Genomic DNA, 17,025 nt, shown 5'->3' on the forward strand with positions numbered 1-17,025 from the left:
CCTGTTGTGAATAATAAAACTCCAAAAGGGAAAAATGGACATGCGACTGGGAGTCAGGAGATAGCTACTAAAGTGATCACTGCATTATAAAGACAGGCGGCCACTAGAGACTTGGGTTCTGTCCTTACTCTGATGTTGAGTCACCTGTAAAATGGAGATGACCGTTTTGTACTTCTTACCAGTGCTGCTGTGAGACCGTAGTGTGTTAAGACACCATAAAACACTCAGATAAAAACAGAAGTACAAAGTATTGCTGCTGTCAACTTCACCTGAGATGTACAACTAGATTGGACTCATTCAGTAGAGGGTGCTGTTAGAGTTTGGTATAAAGTGGTGCTTTTTATAACTGCAGTTTATTAAACAGGTGTTTGGGTTGAATCACAACCAATTAAACTAATGCTTCAATTTTTATGGAAGATGCTTCCTTGTGTTTTCTAAGCACAGTTAGTGGGCTTAATTTTGCCTTTGTTTACATGGGTGTGAATCAGGAGCAACTCAACTGGCTTCACCGTAGGGAGTGAAATGTAGTACAAGGGGCATAAGAACACTGGAGCTGGGGTGAGGGGAGGCCAAAAACTTTGGGTCAGGCCACTGGGTTCTCAGGACATCTGCATCTGGGTTTTGCTGGACCCATTACAGCATTTTGGCCAGTGTCCCGATGGGAAAGTTGTGAGAATTCCTGGGGACGAGGACCAGTATTTGGAGGTTAGCTCATCACTGCTTGTACTCAGCCTCTGCTTTTAACATAGACCAGCTGCATCATTAACACACACTTGGTAAAGTGCCCATTAAAAAAAGAATATTCCCCTACTCAAGTCAATGAGAGGCTCAAGAGAGAGCCTGCCTGATTTGCTGGTTAAATATGGCAGCCTATCCCTGTCAGCACACTCAAACATATTGATTTTATTAGGATAGACGTGCAGACAATGCTAAACAGTTCCAGCATGCCTGAGAAGGGACAGCAGGTCCTGCATGCCCGTCTTCACTGGGTCCCTTTGGTCACCTCTCTCTGGAAGGGTATGCACATCCAAAACAGCAGGGAGAAGAAAGGAGAAATTGAGGGTTTCTGGAAGATCATTTATTTTCCCCCAAAATGCGCAATTAGAGCTTTGAATATCTGTGGTTTTGCAAGGAAAGAACAAAATTCTGGGGTTTTCTGTAGACTCAGGAAGACAAGACTGTACTGGTTTAATGTCGGTTGGTTTGGGGGAGGTTTTCTTTGTAACTACGATGCTAGAAATGTCTTTAATAAATAATATATTATATAAATATGTATTTATAGATATATAATATTACTTCCAATATTTCTTCAGCTTCCAAATGTAGTCAGAATTTTTTTTAAATCTTAGGCAGCCTTCCAAGTTGCATGTTCCTGTGTGAAATCTCACCCATGCGCGCTGTTAGCTGACCTGTATACTGAACTAACTTCAGCTCATATTCACACATTGTGCATGTTGCAGAGCTATAAATGACTGGGCATGACTAACTCTAGATAAAAATCTCTTTTCTGTGCTGGGCAGATGGACTAGGTGGTTGGAATACATCTGGGTGTGAAGTGAAACACATGGATATGAATTATACAATCTGTTATTGTAACCATCTTACCCATTTTGGAGTCCTGATGGTAAGTACTGTGTGAATCATCTGCAAAAAAATTCTAAAACTAAACTATCAGCACTGTATTCTTAAGAGAGAATAGAGAAAGTTTATTTCTAATCTAGCTGTTGGAGAACTGTATCTTGCTTTAAAAATTAATAACAAGAAGATAAGAAATTTTATGACAAACAAAACCAAGCCACACCCTGAATGAACCCTCAAACCCAGTACAAATTCATTTTTGCAGCAGCTGTCCCTACATCTTTACAATTTTGCTTCATTAATGTTACTGCATAATTTTCAGTATTGGAAATATGGTGGTAATGCCAAATACCTGTCAACTGCTGTTATATTTCTCTGAAAGTTTTATTACTGAAAGCATCCATCTAAAAATGGATCTGAATGTAAATATGGAAAAGACCAATATTATCATCTTCTACATATACAGCATCAAGCATGCACTAGTTTGTTTAGCAAAATCCCAGCTCCCCAAAACTTAATATCAAAACAGGCAAGGTACAGGTGAAGAATGAGGAGTGAGTTGCAACAAAAAGTGACGACGGCTGGGAAATTCCATATAAACTAGGGATCGGATACCAGCCAAGAGATAAAAATGTCACAAGGGGTAACTTGAGATCTATTATTTGCCTTTGGCATATGCAACACCAAGCTAAACACATAGTTGTGCTTAACCTAAGTGTCCCCTAGAGGTCAGCAGTACCCTACGCAGAGATAGAGGCAAGAACCGTCTGTGGTAGTAAAAATGTTTCTTTGATGGGAAGATTTGGAGGTTGCGCAGTTCAGGCGGTGTATCTTGTTTCTAATTAAAGCAATGGGCTTAAACTTAATTTTAAAACCACATTTTTTATCCACTGCCATTCCTGCAATGTGTAATGACTGTTTAACGGCACAGAGGGTACCGGATTCTGCAAACACAGGGTTCCAGAGTCACATTAAGCAATAGCGATAGCAACAGACTATGGCAGGAAACCAGATTCATGTCACGAACGTCTTTGGGAACTACTGTATGGGAAGGAGGCCCATTCTGTTGGATAGTTTTCAGAGCCTTGTGCTTGGTAGTAGTTTTGACTTGATGCATCCTCTCAGACATGGATATATCTAGCACGTTTCTGCAGCCCAAACTCCCAGCAACCACCATTTTAACAAGCTAGAGTTTCTTCTGCAAATTGGCAGGCAAGGTTCTTTGGGTAGATGTGATGCCTTTTATTAGACCAACTAAATAGTTGGGAAAAAGTTCTTTGAAAAGCTTTTGGGCACAAACACCCCTCTTTAGGCATAGGGAGACTGCTGCTGTCATGAGTTCTCTGAGGTAGAAAAGAAGCTAAAGTCTTAGCAAGAAGTTGGTGAAGATGCAAGCGAGTGGAAGTTTGGAAGACAAAGGGTAGAGATGGGAGGGAAGGGAGGGAAAAGTGTAAAGAAATGCAAGTGATCATTTTAAGGCAAGTTACCTGGTGTGTCAAATGTCAGGCAAGTTGTAATGTGTCATAAATCCAATGTCTGTGTTGGGTCCATGATTTTTTGTATCCAGTAGATTGATGAAGTGAAGTTCGTAGGCTCGTCTATGAAAGGTGTTTTGTAAGTTCCCTTTGAGGATTAGAACTGAGAGCTCAGAGAGGCAGTGATTGTCCTGTGAGAAGTGTGCACCCACAGGTAATTGGGTATATTTGTCTTTGACGGATTTCTGGTGTGTGTTCATTATGGTGCACAGTTGTTTGGTTTCTCCTACATATTTTCCATCAGGACATTTAGTGCCCTGGATGAGATATATTACATTTCTGGAGGTGCAGGTGTAAGATACAGGACTGGTGATGGTTCTGTTGTGGGGTGCAGTTATTGTGGGAGAGGTGGAGATGTGTTGGCAGGTTTTACATTTCTTGTCCTGGTGTGGTATGGATCTGTTAGGTGTGGTTTGGGTTATAGGAAGTTTGCTTCTGGTGATGAGGTTAGCAAGGTTCAGTGCTTGTCTAAAGGCTAGGATGGGTGTGTCTGGAAAGATCTCTTTAAGAATTGGGTCTTCTTTTAGTATGAATAGCAATTGTTTGAGGATTTCTGCAAATCAGCCTTTAAACTTAAATGGTTAAGTTCTGTGGTATCAGAAGCCTGATGGAATTGTGGGATAGTGGAAGAATATTTCCTTTCTAAATTCTTCACAAAATATTAAACTCTAGATATTGTCATCATTGCTAGGATTTCAATAATCTTAAGTCAACTGTTTGTAAAAAATGCTAAGAGCAATTTAAAAGAACACAGAATAAAAATCGGTTTCCTTCCCCAATGTGCAAATGAAGTCATTTTCTTTTCTTGCCGGACACAGATCTGGTCAGGGTAGTGACTGGAATTCTTTATATTATGATCTAGGACATATCCCGGACTGGAATAGATTCTGTGAATTACCATATATTAACTCTGATAAGCCATGCAGGATGTGGTGCCTCTTCCCTTTTCCTAGGGGTAGTATTGGTGATATACCTTGTACTTGAGTAAGTTGATTCCTCTTTGCTTTATTATTTTTTAAAGTATCAGCAACAATGACTTTACAATCACTGTGGGAATTTTCAGTACAATCAATACTATGATTAACAAGACAGAAGGAGATTTGAATTGGATATGAGACTTGATATGAGACTTGATTTGGATATGTGAATATGGTGAAATAATTTGGATCGAAATGACCATGTTTCAGGACATAAGCCACCCTCCAACTCATGGAGGTTCAGGATATGTTATTTCAGAATTGCCTACAGAATTGTTTGTTGCAGCTGCCTCTGAAGCATCTGATACTGGTTGTTCTTATAGGGGCTTGGCAAGTCTTCTGTTCCTAACATGCATTCCATATGCTCTTGGGTATGGGTAGAGTATCTGTTCAGGGGGCTGAGATATCTTTATTGAAAGTATATGCATTCAATGATATAGTCCCAATTCTATAAAAGGTGTTGAATGAAATGTACAGAAAAAGACCTTTCCTATATAAACACTGCCTTGAAATTCTCCTTTGGGAAGTGACAGGTAAAAATGGGTTTCACTGTAAGTCACTTCATGCTACAGGAAGCCATTTTTAAGGCTACTGAGCATGCATTCCTACTACTTTGTGTTAGAGAAAAAATAGGAGAATGCTTCAGCTGCAAAGGCAACTGCACTATGACAGCACTGGATGGGTGCCACATCTCTTTTCCTTTCTATTTTAGCAAGCTTCAGACAGATTATCCTTCCAAAATCCTGATCAACCTCTGTGCTGCACTGCTGATGCTGAACCTGGTATTCCTGGTCAATTCCTGGCTGTCATCATTTAATAACCACGGCCTTTGTATCACAATAGCTGTGCTCCTTCACTACTTCCTGCTTGTAGCCATCACGTGGATGGGTTTGGAATCTGTTCACATGTACTTAGCTCTCATCAGAGTCTTCAATACATACGTTCCACACTACATCCTAAAATTTTGCATCGCTGGGTGGGGTAAGTAAACTGTTTCTCTCTGGATAGCTGTGCTTTTGAGATAGTGTTCTGTTTGCAAAAGTGTGTCAGGACAGGGCAGTACTGCAAGGATTCAGGATGGATGCCGCAGTCCAGGCGTGTCCTACTGATAGCTGCATGGGACGAATAGCAGATAGGGGAGAATGCATGGGGAGAATAGCAGATAGTTCCTGTCCATCAAGCGCAGGGTTCAAGGGAGATGGAGCCGTGTTGTCTGTGAGTCAGTGCCTGTGCTCAAGGGCTTTTTGAGTAAGCCACATCCACTGTTGGAGCAAGATTGTAACTGGCCCCTACCTGCATAAGGAAAAGGAGCCTGGGCTTAAGGTGCTTCCCTGCCTGTCTCTACCGCATGGGCACAATGGTCACCCTGTGGGCGCTAGCAGGATGGATGTCCTGGGACTGTTGTTCTGTTGAGTTGGCTGGAGAGTTGTTACATTTAATGACCTCTTTTAAAAACCATCCGTCATATGTTGCCTATATTGATTTTACATACAACTTACTCCACTGACTATTGGCCTCACAAAGCTGTTTTGGGGCAGCCGTGTGCGAGTGTTGCTGTCTGCAGCAATCATTCGTCATAAAATGATAAAAAAAGGCAGGAGATGCCAGGAGTGTGGCAAACAGAAAAGAGAGTGGAAACGGAGACATGAACATAAGCCTGCTGAAAAATGCCAGCCCCCATTAGCTGGTGGTGCAAAGTACTGCTGCCAATTTGTCTTTTGCCACCACTGGGCTTTTTCTAGTGATCAGTAGGTGTTATTTAGCAGACTGGATCCCTTTTGCAGATATGCAGGAGCTCTCCAAAATTTTGCACAGAGATATTTTTATTCCCACTCATCTGCAATTTACATAAATAAAAGTGCTAACCATACTCTATCACAAATACAGAATCCCACCAATTTCCAAAAAAGCTTCAGGGGCAGAAAACAGAGCATAATTTGACCTCCCACCCTTCCCCAATGTATGTCTGTGCTAAAATAATATTGGCATAGAGATCAGAGGTTGCTGCTTCTATATTGTCTTATTTTTAATTTAATGTCTCTTTCACTGTGTCTGATGAAGCAAACCATTGCTTATGAAAGCTTATGCTATGTATTTCTGATTTAGTCTATATGATAAGCTGCAAATTGATCCCACCTTTTGCCTGACTTAAGATGAACTCAGCTAATTATCTCTCTCTTGCCTCCCATGTGATCAGGACTACCAGCTGTTGTGGTTGCTCTCGTACTCATAATAAAAAAAGACTTTTATGGCAATCCACCACGGTCTGAACGCAACAGCCCATTCACCGATTTGTGAGTATGATGTTTGAGGCTCTTTGTTGGTCCCTTGCCTGTAGACCGCTAAGGCCAGAAGAGGAGAAAAAAGGCTACAAGAAACTTCCTCCCTCCTTTTAATTCTTCTGTTGCATTCCAACCCCTTTCTCCCTATTCAGCCACCTTATGTGTCAATTCCTCTTCATTTTGGGAGACTCTCTGCTAGCGGAGCATCCGAATTTGACATCTTCATATGCTCCAATACGTCCTATGAGTTCAGTGGAGCCTATGTGTAGAATAATTAGGCCTGGTGTCCCACCTATTGTCAAAGGCCCCAGTTTTTTTTCCCTTCTCATTGTTGTATCTCATCCATCATATCACACCGCTTGTAATTTTGGACTCCTCAGTGAGGTCACCTCAATCTTCCCTCTTTTCCAGGGAAGGAAAATGGAAGTCTGTTAACCTTCTTTCTGCCATCTTTACATTAGAAAGCCTCCTACTTGCATTTTGCTGCCCCTAGCTAAGAGAATACTGACTCTCTTAGCAATAGGACTAGGTTGAGTGTTTGCACTTGCTACAGACATGGCTGCATAAGGAAGCAATTACATATCACAGGACTCTGTATTACCATGCTGGAGCAAAGGGGAAGAAGGAGGGAAGGAATCTGTTCCTGGCTTAACTGAATATCATCTGTAGACAATCTAACTAGTCAACCCTTGTACTCTGCTGATACCAGAAGAGGTCCCTAGTTATTCATTTTTAATGCTGTATGTTTTCTCCCCTCCTGCAGCTGTTGGATTCAAAATAATGTCATCTTTTACATCTCTGTTGTGGCCTACTTCTGCTTCATATTTTTGATAAACACAGTGGTATTCATTGCTGTTCTTGTTCAAATCCATTTCATGAAATCAAAGACAAGAACAAGGTCCAAGGACTGGAAGCAGGGCTTTCTCCATGACCTGAAAGGCACCATGAGCTTGACTGTCTTGCTTGGTCTAACATGGGGCTTTGCCTTCTTTGCCTGGGAACCAGTAAAGATTTGGTTCCTGTATCTCTTCACCATTTGTAACACACTGCAAGGTAACCTCTGTATGAAGGGCTGACATAAATATGCCACCACAGTATCAATTCGGGGGGGGGGGGTGGGAGTAATATGTAAATACATTCAGAGCATCATCTGATTGGAGTGGAAGGTGTTGCATGGCTTTGTTTGCATGGCCATTGGCTGCTTATACACATGCTTCTTGGCCTTCTAATTAGAATACATTAGAGCAGACTCGATTAATTGAGTCTGCTTCATGTTCTGATAAAAATGACCTGGCGTAGCTGCAGCATCATGTGTATTAAGCCCCTACATTTCAAAATGGCTATGGAGGCACTTTAACTAAACCTCATTCAAGGAGGTTTAGATAAAGCATCCTGCAGCCATTTTTAAATGCGTGGGGGCTTAATACACATGACACTGTGGTGTTTTAATTACAGTGGCTCTTGAGGCACCACTCTCATTAAAATGCCCACCCTTCCAAGCAGGTGTATAGGCAGCCTTAGATTTTGTAATAGTAACATTGCCCTGAGTAAATAAGATGGTATCTGGAATGTCTTTATATCACTAATATAGGCTACTAGGGAAGAACTTGTAACACCTTTCATTTATGTGCCATTTCAGGGGCAAGCACGATCCATTTCGTTTGGGCACAGAAATGCATGCTGGGATTTTCCAGGGACTAGGCCAAGGGTGGCCAACATGCAGGTGGCTGCTGGTCGCATGGGCAGCCTCTATGTGTGGCATGTGTTATATCAGGAAGGGGATGGGCAGTACAGCAGCTGATAGGGCAGGAAGCAGAAAGCAGAGGAGAAGATCAGACAGAGAGTACAGAGTGGGGAGCAGAAAGCAGAGCAGCAGATTGGACAGGGGAAAGGGGATCAGAGAGGCACTCAAGGAGGACATGGAGCTAATTTGTGTCACACCTGCCAAAAAAGCTGGCTCCCACTGAATGACCTGATTGTTCCAATGCCAAACCTAGAGGACTTTTCCAGTGACCTGCCAGTTCAGGTGGAGACATCAACAGAAGAAAACCCTCAGTTCAGGTCTGCACTCACATAAATACAAGCAGGGGGAAATGCCTGTGACTGAGAAGCGCACAAGATATTTAGGAAGGAAAAGGAAGGCTGGTGAATCGATTGGAGACCACCTGAATTCTTCTCTCCCCTCCTTTCAGGGGTCTTCATCTTTGTGTATCACTGCCTCATGAAGGAGAACGTGAGGAAGCAGTGCCGTGTACACTTCTGCTGGGGAAGGTTTCGGCTGAATAATTATTCTGGTAAGACATGAAAGCTTCTTGCTTTTCTTGGCTCATCATGTAAAGCTATTAATGGCATCAGAATTAAAATGGGAATGCTTTAGTATTACAACTGTGCTGGCATTTAAGATTAATGAGATAGCTGCAAGGAAGGAAGTTGTTTGGTATACTTTCATCTAATGTCATAATTTTTGTTAACGGAAGCGTTTGACTTGACTTAAACAACTTCTTTGTGTCACCATCTTCCTGTGGTGCAGCCATATAGTACCTGCTAGTCAAGGCTCTGAAAACACTTATGCCCTTGCCCAGTACCGGGGCTGTTCTTCACGGCACATTCACACTACAGCGGAAAGAGGTGGTGCCCCAACAGTGCAGATTTTCTGCTATTCCCAGTACGTGGTAGAAGCATATTAGATCTCGGTGCCTCTCTATGAATGACTTTGCAGACTGGGCCTCAGTTAACGCTGTGAATAGTTGGTATGTTGAGGAGGCTACAGGACATATATTTCAAGGGTGCTTCAGCTTTGCCTCTGAACCTGTACCTACAACACATTTCACCCACTTTCAGGGTAGGTGCAAATAGCACTTTTATGCAGAATGTTAATCTGCATAGGCAAATACATACTGCACATGCAAAGATGAGCATGCTGCATCCTGGGCCTAATTTTAGGTTCTGTTTTTGGAGATGTGGCATAAAATTACTAGATAGCTGGTCCCCTGGTTTTCCTTCAGTACTTCCTGTGACATGACAGCTCAAGAAGCCCTACATGTGCTGCCATAGAGAAGCCAGTTGAAAACCTCCTGCCTCAGAAAGATTAGTGCACCAAATGTATAATCTATAATGAAGCAGTCTGTATAACACACACACTGCGCCTCAGCTTGTGCTTTTAAAGTACAGGCTAGTGTTGGGGATGGTGCAGCTCTGTGACAGGAAGACAGGAGGAGAGCACAAGTGCATCTCTGTGGCATCCACAGCATCTTCTCCCCAGGGCTTTGGCTACCTCTGTCTGATGCAGAGAGGATGAGGTCAGGACTCCCCCTGCTTTCCATCTCCTTTGGAGGGGCTCTCCAAAAGGCTGCAATTGTACTTGATTCCTGCATGGGATGAAGGAGGTGTAAGCTCTCAGCATCAGTCCTCTCTTGCACCAAACATGGAGATACTGCTAGAACTGCAAGGTGGGATTGGAGCTGAGGTCTATCTAGCCAGGACCCTGCCTTCAGTAGTGGTCAGTGCTTACAGTTCTAAGGTAGGTTTATCAAAGCAAGATTATTCCCATCTGCAATAAATACCACAAACAAGCACAGCCCACAATGACCAAGCTATAATCTACGCCTGCCCTAAGCCACTTGTACCAAAAGTTTTGCCTCCTGTATGCTGTCTCATTCCCAAACTCCGCACTCTCTCATTTCAGACTGGAGTGGGTCAGGGTCAGGATATAAACCAAGAAATTTAGAGGATAAGTTATTCTTCCATTCCTTGAAGTCAACTACGTCAATGAAATCTAATACAACAAGCTCAACTTTCAATGGCTCCAGCTGCCTACAGGGGACGTCTTTGGATATGAACTTCAGAATAGGTAAGAGGAAAGCAATGTACACCGGTTTCCATGAACGCACAGTGTAGCAAACCAAATGGTTGTCAGACCCCAAAGTATAGAAATAGGAGACATTTTCCCACCACGTCTATGCCAGATTAGAACAGTGGGTTAAATTCTCCCTTACAGGTTGTTTCAGCTGGGCACAGCTAAGTGGAGATGCTGTCAAAAGAAGAATCCCAGCAAAGAAGAGCCCGTGCCGCCCCCCCCCCCACTTTAAAGGTCTCTAAACTTGGGCACCCAAAATCAGAATTTGTTTTTGAAAGGTTGGCATTGTTTCCTTCCCAAGAATATCTTGTCTCCCTCTTAATAAGGCTTTGTAATGAGAATCAGCACATAAAAGTGTCTTTCTAAATGGGTGAAATGAAACTATGGCTACTCAAAAATCACACTTTGTTTATTCTGTCTAGATGAGGTGCATTACAATCCAGGTGCTCTAATGCCACCTGATCATGAGGCCAGATGTCCTTGGACAAGAAGAGTATCACCTGTGGATGTACAACTGCACTGTACTCAGAAGTCTAGGTTCTTACAGTGACACTCAATCTAGTTATTTCTGATATGCCGATGACTGTCTTGTTTTGTGCCATGTACAAATTAATGCTGATATCCATATTTATTTTAATGATATAATTAGCATTCTGAAGATGGTTACAGGGCTAAAGTCTTTTTTGAGTCATGTTGATGCAACTCCATTAACTTTAGTGGGTTCATGGTACATGTATGGAGAAATTAGCATACCAATGTGGGTAAGATTTTATGAAATTTGGCCCCAGTTGGTTAGTGTTTATTTGACAACGGTATGCTGCTGGGGGTCGGCATATTATACAAAGATCTCTTAATTATTTTTGCAACTGGTATACTAATTAACTGGCATCAAGACATTCAAATCAGATCCAGATACAAATGCTATGTTTAATTTACAATTAACAAAATAAAGAACACACGAAAAACATTAGGTGTGGTGTTTCTAAGGGAAAATAATTTGTAACAGCCATGGAACTTATAGAAAAATCTCAAACTTAGTGGAGTCTGAGTTTTAATGGGTTTAGCAAACTATTGTTGCTTCAGTTTATGCAGTCAGCACCTTACCCTTTCCTATAAAGCCTTCTTTAAAAAAAGTTTCTCTTGTTAAAATAAAGCCTATCTTATCTTTTAGTATAGTAGTATATATTACTGAATAGTCACAGAAGCTAGGATAAAAATAAAAGGTGGCTTCTCTAAGGAGAATTACTTATATTTCTCATTGAAAATATTCTTTTCTCCACCCCAGCCCTTTCTCGCAGCCTCTCTCTTTCTGCACTCTACTCGACCTGCTCTATTCCTTTTCTCATCTGATACTTCTAGTTCCTTTCCCCCCATCTTTCTTTTGAGGATCATGTGCCCCAAACGCTCAGCTTTCAGCCATGCTTTTGTGCCATTTCAGTATTTTTGATATTTTCAGACATGGATCTCTAGGCTGAGAACTTGCCTTCTTAGGATAGAGCCTGACCAGTTTGGGAAAGTGATTATATGAAGCAGCTGCCTGTGCTGGAAGGGGACTAGACTTGATAACTCAGGAAATCCCTTCCAGTGGTATGTGCTTGCTTTCAAATGTGCTGAGCTCCTGGGAACTGTGAGCACTCTTTGCTTCTGGAAATCAGGGCATTTTGATTTAGAAATCTAAATCAAGGTTTAGGGGCCCGATTACATGTTTGACAATATTGCCCAGCATCTTCAAGAGAAGTTTAAAATGAGGTAAAATTAAGTTCGTCTAGCCCTGATAATCAGTATAACAGACATTTGAATGTATGGCTTGAGAATGATTAATAAATAATGCAGAGTATTGCTTCTTCCTGCCAAAAAATAATCTGTTTTATACACAGTTCTACCATTCCTGGAGCTGACTACTGAATCCCTTTCTGAAGAAACATTTTGTCCTCAGTTCATTAGGAGCTGAATGCTATTACGGTTTCTTAAGATGGCAACATTTCAGCACAGAGGCTAGAATAATATCACTTGCTAATCCTGCCTGATTGATTAAACAACTTCCCTGCATTGTGCAGGGCCTTATCCGACTCCTGCTGAAATCAGTGGGAATTTTTCCAGTGGGTCCAGCAGGAATTGAGATCAGGCCTCTGGTCATCATGCTGTTTCTGTAAAGTATGGATTTGATCTTTATAAGAATTATTGCTTGGCATAAGGATACCATCCAAGGGAATGGGAAGCTTGCTCTTTTACGAAAGGCTTTCTTCCCCAACTACAGTATGTTTAAATCAGTGACTCACATGCCAAGCTTCACTTGTGAATGCTTTCCTCTATATCATTCAAGCTCATTATCAATCTAAAGATTTTTTTATAATTGCTCTCTAATACATTGAAAGAGTAACCTTTTCCAATGACAAAAAGTGAAGGAATATAATGGAATGATGCTTTAGAGCCTATATTTGCAACAGCAAGTATAAAGGTTTTTTTTATTCAGTGAATAACTCCTACACAGCAATTAGTGGGGAGGATGAATATTTCAGTGTACAGAAGCTACAGCCAGCCTACTTGAAATTAGACAGATAACCTTCAGGTTTTTGGCACTGTGGGAGAAAGGTTAGTGTTTAAAAACAAACAAGCAAAAAAATCCCACCTAATGATTCTGTGATGTGAAATTTCTGTTAATGAGACAGGAACCTAGTATCAGATGCAATTCAGCAACTGGCAGAGATACACTTGCATTGACACCCACAATTTGGGTAAGTGCAGGGCTACCTATTTCTTTTTCAGCAGTGCTGTTTATATCAGCTACGAGTTTTAAGTCCATTACTAAACATCTTTGAAAGTGTATGACAAAGTATTTAAGAAGGTGTTCTTTTTTCTGAAGATTTAAGGCCACGGAAAAATGAGGTGGGTAAGGACACAGGGTGAGATTTTGCGTTGTGCCTTCCAAACATGGAGGTCTGGAGATGGCACCAGGGGAATAAAATGACTTTACTCTGTGATAGAAGTGGAGAGGACACCCGATGTGCAGCATTACACTGCTGTTAGTCACTTCACTCCAGGCTAAAGCTACTCTGTGGAAAGTGAGGAATAATGACCTTCTGGTGTAAGTGGTATCAAGTAGTTGGTTGCTCCAGTGTGGGAATGCAAAAGTGACTTCAGGCCATATACGTTGCTTCTCCCAGCTGGCCTGGAGAATTGGGCCCACCAGGCTGCTTACATACAGGGGCACATCGAGAGGGGGTGCAGTAGGGTGGCTGCACCCCCCCTTTTGGACTGGATCATGCCCCAGGAGCCTCCAAGGACTTTTTTAAAGTCCCCAAAGCAGGTGAGACTCCCCCCTCCCTTCCCCTCAGTGCTCAGAGGCACCTCCCCTACCCTCCTCTTTCCCCCATCCCTTGCCTGGTGCTGCTGCTTTCCCTGCTGTCCAGGGGACCAGGGGGCTCCTGCCCTGGGAGCTTCAGAGCTGCTCCTGCCCACTCCAGCTGGGCTAAGCAGGGGCTGGGTTTGGAAGCTCCTGGACAGCAGGGAAAGCAGTGGTGGTGAGCCAGGGTGGAGCCTGAAAGGAGGACTCCTGCAGCACCGGTTGCTGCTCCTGCACCCCACTTTGCCAAATCCTGGATGCCCCCCCCCGACTGCACACAAAAATTTCCAAAGCTATGCTACACCCCCTAAGATTTTTCCAGGCTGGCGTTTCAAAAACAACGTGTATACTGTGATAAAGTGTGGGTTTAGTGGAAGGGAATATACATGCAGATTTAAATCCTTGCAACTTACACTTCATTTCTCCAGTGGCTTGGAGCTGTACAAGGAAGATCATAACTGGATAAAGAAACCAGGCAGTCTGAGCCTACAGATGTAATAAGTAGATCACCCAGCAGACAGAAGTTGTTCTGATTTACTGAAACTTTTTGGTAAGGACACTCACAAGGAGAAGAACCAAGAAAATGGATAAGTGATGAGAAAAGGAGATGCTGGAATGGGGGCTGCTCTTCAGGTTGGTGAGATGCAATCAGTCAGTCTGTTTCCAGTGTTAAAGGAGCACTCTTCCAGCACGTGGATTTTCAGTCCTCAGTCATCCCTGTTCATTTTGTTTTCTTTTTGAAAAGCAAAATATGAAAGCAAATTTAAAAAAAATCGGTCACCTTGCTAAAGCAAAATACGAAGCACCATTTGTTCTAAGAAGGCAGTTAGCTCACTTCCACTCTCCATCATATGTCTAACGGCTCTTTCAGCTAAGCAGTGTATCATTTATGTTTCAAATGAAGCATTGTTTAGGTTGTCAGCAAGGATGAAGATGTGTAATTTTCTTTGGGCTCAAATAATATCTCCCGCGCTGGTGGCATTACGTTGCTCCCCTGCATCATATCGTCATTGACATTCTGTCACAGATTTGCGCAGTGATATTATTCACAGGAGTAGGAGACACACAAAGACAAATCTAATAAAAATTGTTATGCACTTGTGATTCACACACTCATCATTTATTTTAAATGTCGGAAACGGCTTCTGATGCTGCAGGTCTGGCTTGGAATATGAACTGCAGGTTTGAGGTACATTACAAACACAAACATAGCCTCCACACCAGGGTTTCAGTTGCATTTAGCCATGTGTGCTCTCTCTGAGATTATGCTGAACTGAAGCCCTTTTGATTGCTAAATTGTTCTCAGTTACCCTTAAATTGCTTGTTTACAGCTCATACATACACTGGAAAACCAGGTTCTATTTTAAACTGGCTTAGAGAAAGGATTTTAAGGAAAAAAATGTGTGTTGACTATTGGATGTCAAATCACAGTTGGCTCTTAACACTGGGTTGAATGGAAACGTGAGGGTCCACATTACACAAAGGTTGATGGGTAACCTGCAGCACCCCAGCGCTGGCTCCAGAAGACAAAGTGCCTCAACTGCCCCTGAGGGGTGGGGCGGATCCCAAAGGGAAGCAAATGGGAGCCCAGCGCCGCTTAGTTTCAAGCCTTTTAACCCAAGGACCATGCAGCTCACACTGGACACGTCTACATGTGCATAATTTTGGTGCATTAAGTGTAGTACCGGGTACTAACTTAATGCACCATAAATGGCACTACTGCACAGTAGCCCCAGTGCACATCTTTTACATGATGCTAATGTGAGGTAGACTAATTCTACCGCACATTAGTGCGCTAGTGCTTTTCGCCATGACACGCTAATGTGCAGTAGAATTAGTCTACTGCACTTTTAGTGTCTTGTGTAGATGTGCCCACAGAGTTGCATCTTCCTGCAAGGGTATGTAGGCCAAATTGCATTCTAGTCCACTTACTTATGGTACTTTAACCACAGCTCAACAGACATATACGTACTGGATTAGTGTTAAACCTTAGTACAACTCAATTTAAATTATCTGTTGATGTCCTATCACCCTACTGGAGCAGGTTCAGTTACATGCATAGCATCTCCCTAGATGTGCATGCTCTCCTTAGATATCATTTTAGATATAAGAATATGGGTTTTATTTGGCAACTGAAGAGTAAGTCATTATGGGAAACCTGCTTGGAGGTTAAAAATCAAAATATGGAGGAAGATAATTATCTATTGCATCATTTAGCTGTTAAACCTTAGTGCACAATCCTTTTAACTTTCAGAGTATTTAGCATATAATAGCAAGCTAATGGATCTACATTAAAGACATATTTAAGTTTTAAGGATGCCCATAAGAATTTCTCTAGATGTGTTTTTTCAATTTGCTGAGCATTCATCTATGAGAAATTAAGATTCTTTTTTTATATTCACTTCTCTCTGTGCTCAGACATGATACCAAATCCATTCAAAAACAGATTCTGACCATTCACTCACTGAAGCAAACTGAGGATCCTTGCAAGATGTCAAGAAGGTGGGGAGGTGATGCAGCACTGGGGGAGAATGACAGTAGGTGTTTGGAGCTAATGACTACTAAATGCATTTCATCTCCTGTCAAATATTGCAAAGCTAATTGAATTCCACCAGCTCCTCTACCGAATGGTCTAGCTTATACTTTTTAACAAGTTTGGAAGCCATTCTCTCAGGCTTTAATCAAGAAGTTATCATTCTTGGTGCTGCATCATTGAACCCTGATTCTGACAGCTCATCAGCACTGCCCTTCTGCAACACTGAAGGAGTGGGATGGTGTTATTCGTTTCCCTAGAGATAATGATAAACCGTGAACTATTTGAAAGTGCATTTGGCTAACTCAGGTTCAAGTCCAGATTTAAGAACTCATTTCTAGTTAGATGTTACTATGAGCTCTTGTCACCCAGTCTGTCTCCTCCTGACTTTGTAGCCTTGTGACAGCATATGTGATTTCAAATTAAGCCCCACATACTGGATACATTATATTCATACTGGCTATTTTGCTCATGAAGAAATAGTGTCTGAGAAGTAGTCATCAGATACTGTTTGGAGTTATGCAGTACCAACTAAATGGCTACTTGAGTTTCCTCAAGGGAGGCTGCCTGTTTTGATGAGTTTTGTCTCCTGCTGCTGGAGACGAGGTACCCTCTGAAGAGAGGGGCCAGCAGCAAAGTGGAAATGATTAAATTGAAAGTTGAAAAAAATGTTATGCCTTGTTAGTTTTTGGTGGTGAAAGGCATCAGATTTACAGCCCTAGAAACTCAACTCCCTCATTTTTCAGTGCAAGTTTTCTTACATTCCTCTGACATGCCTGGCAAGTCAGGAATGGGGCACAATCATGAAAAGTATCAGCTGTCTTAAACCACTGAAGAGAACAGGTAATAATATTACGCCCATTTCAGAGAGGGATTAATGTAGGCTCAGAGCAATTAAGTAATGCCACACAATTAAACAGT

The 17,025-nt window shown here is 42.0% G+C and overlaps 1 protein-coding gene across 1 annotated transcript in view; it reads left to right on the forward strand.

Moving 5' to 3' along the window:
- The window catches only part of ADGRG4 (adhesion G protein-coupled receptor G4), a 49,898-nt gene extending 38,595 nt beyond the window's left edge, over positions 1-11,303 (forward strand). The window contains exons 17-24 of the mRNA XM_090060015.1: positions 1,521-1,624; positions 3,976-4,097; positions 4,803-5,071; positions 6,288-6,384; positions 7,136-7,425; positions 8,565-8,666; positions 10,058-10,222; positions 10,651-11,303. Of these exons, the coding sequence (XP_089916141.1) occupies positions 1,521-1,624; positions 3,976-4,097; positions 4,803-5,071; positions 6,288-6,384; positions 7,136-7,425; positions 8,565-8,666; positions 10,058-10,222; positions 10,651-10,778 (1,277 nt within the window). The 3' untranslated portion in view covers positions 10,779-11,303. The remainder of the gene's footprint in view (positions 1-1,520; positions 1,625-3,975; positions 4,098-4,802; positions 5,072-6,287; positions 6,385-7,135; positions 7,426-8,564; positions 8,667-10,057; positions 10,223-10,650) is intronic.
- Positions 11,304-17,025: the final 5,722 nt, after the last annotated feature.

The sequence above is a fragment of the Crocodylus siamensis genome, chromosome 8, assembly GCF_052110815.1.
Source record: "Crocodylus siamensis isolate JL-2025a chromosome 8, ASM5211081v1, whole genome shotgun sequence".
Classification (NCBI taxonomy): domain Eukaryota; kingdom Metazoa; phylum Chordata; order Crocodylia; family Crocodylidae; genus Crocodylus; species Crocodylus siamensis.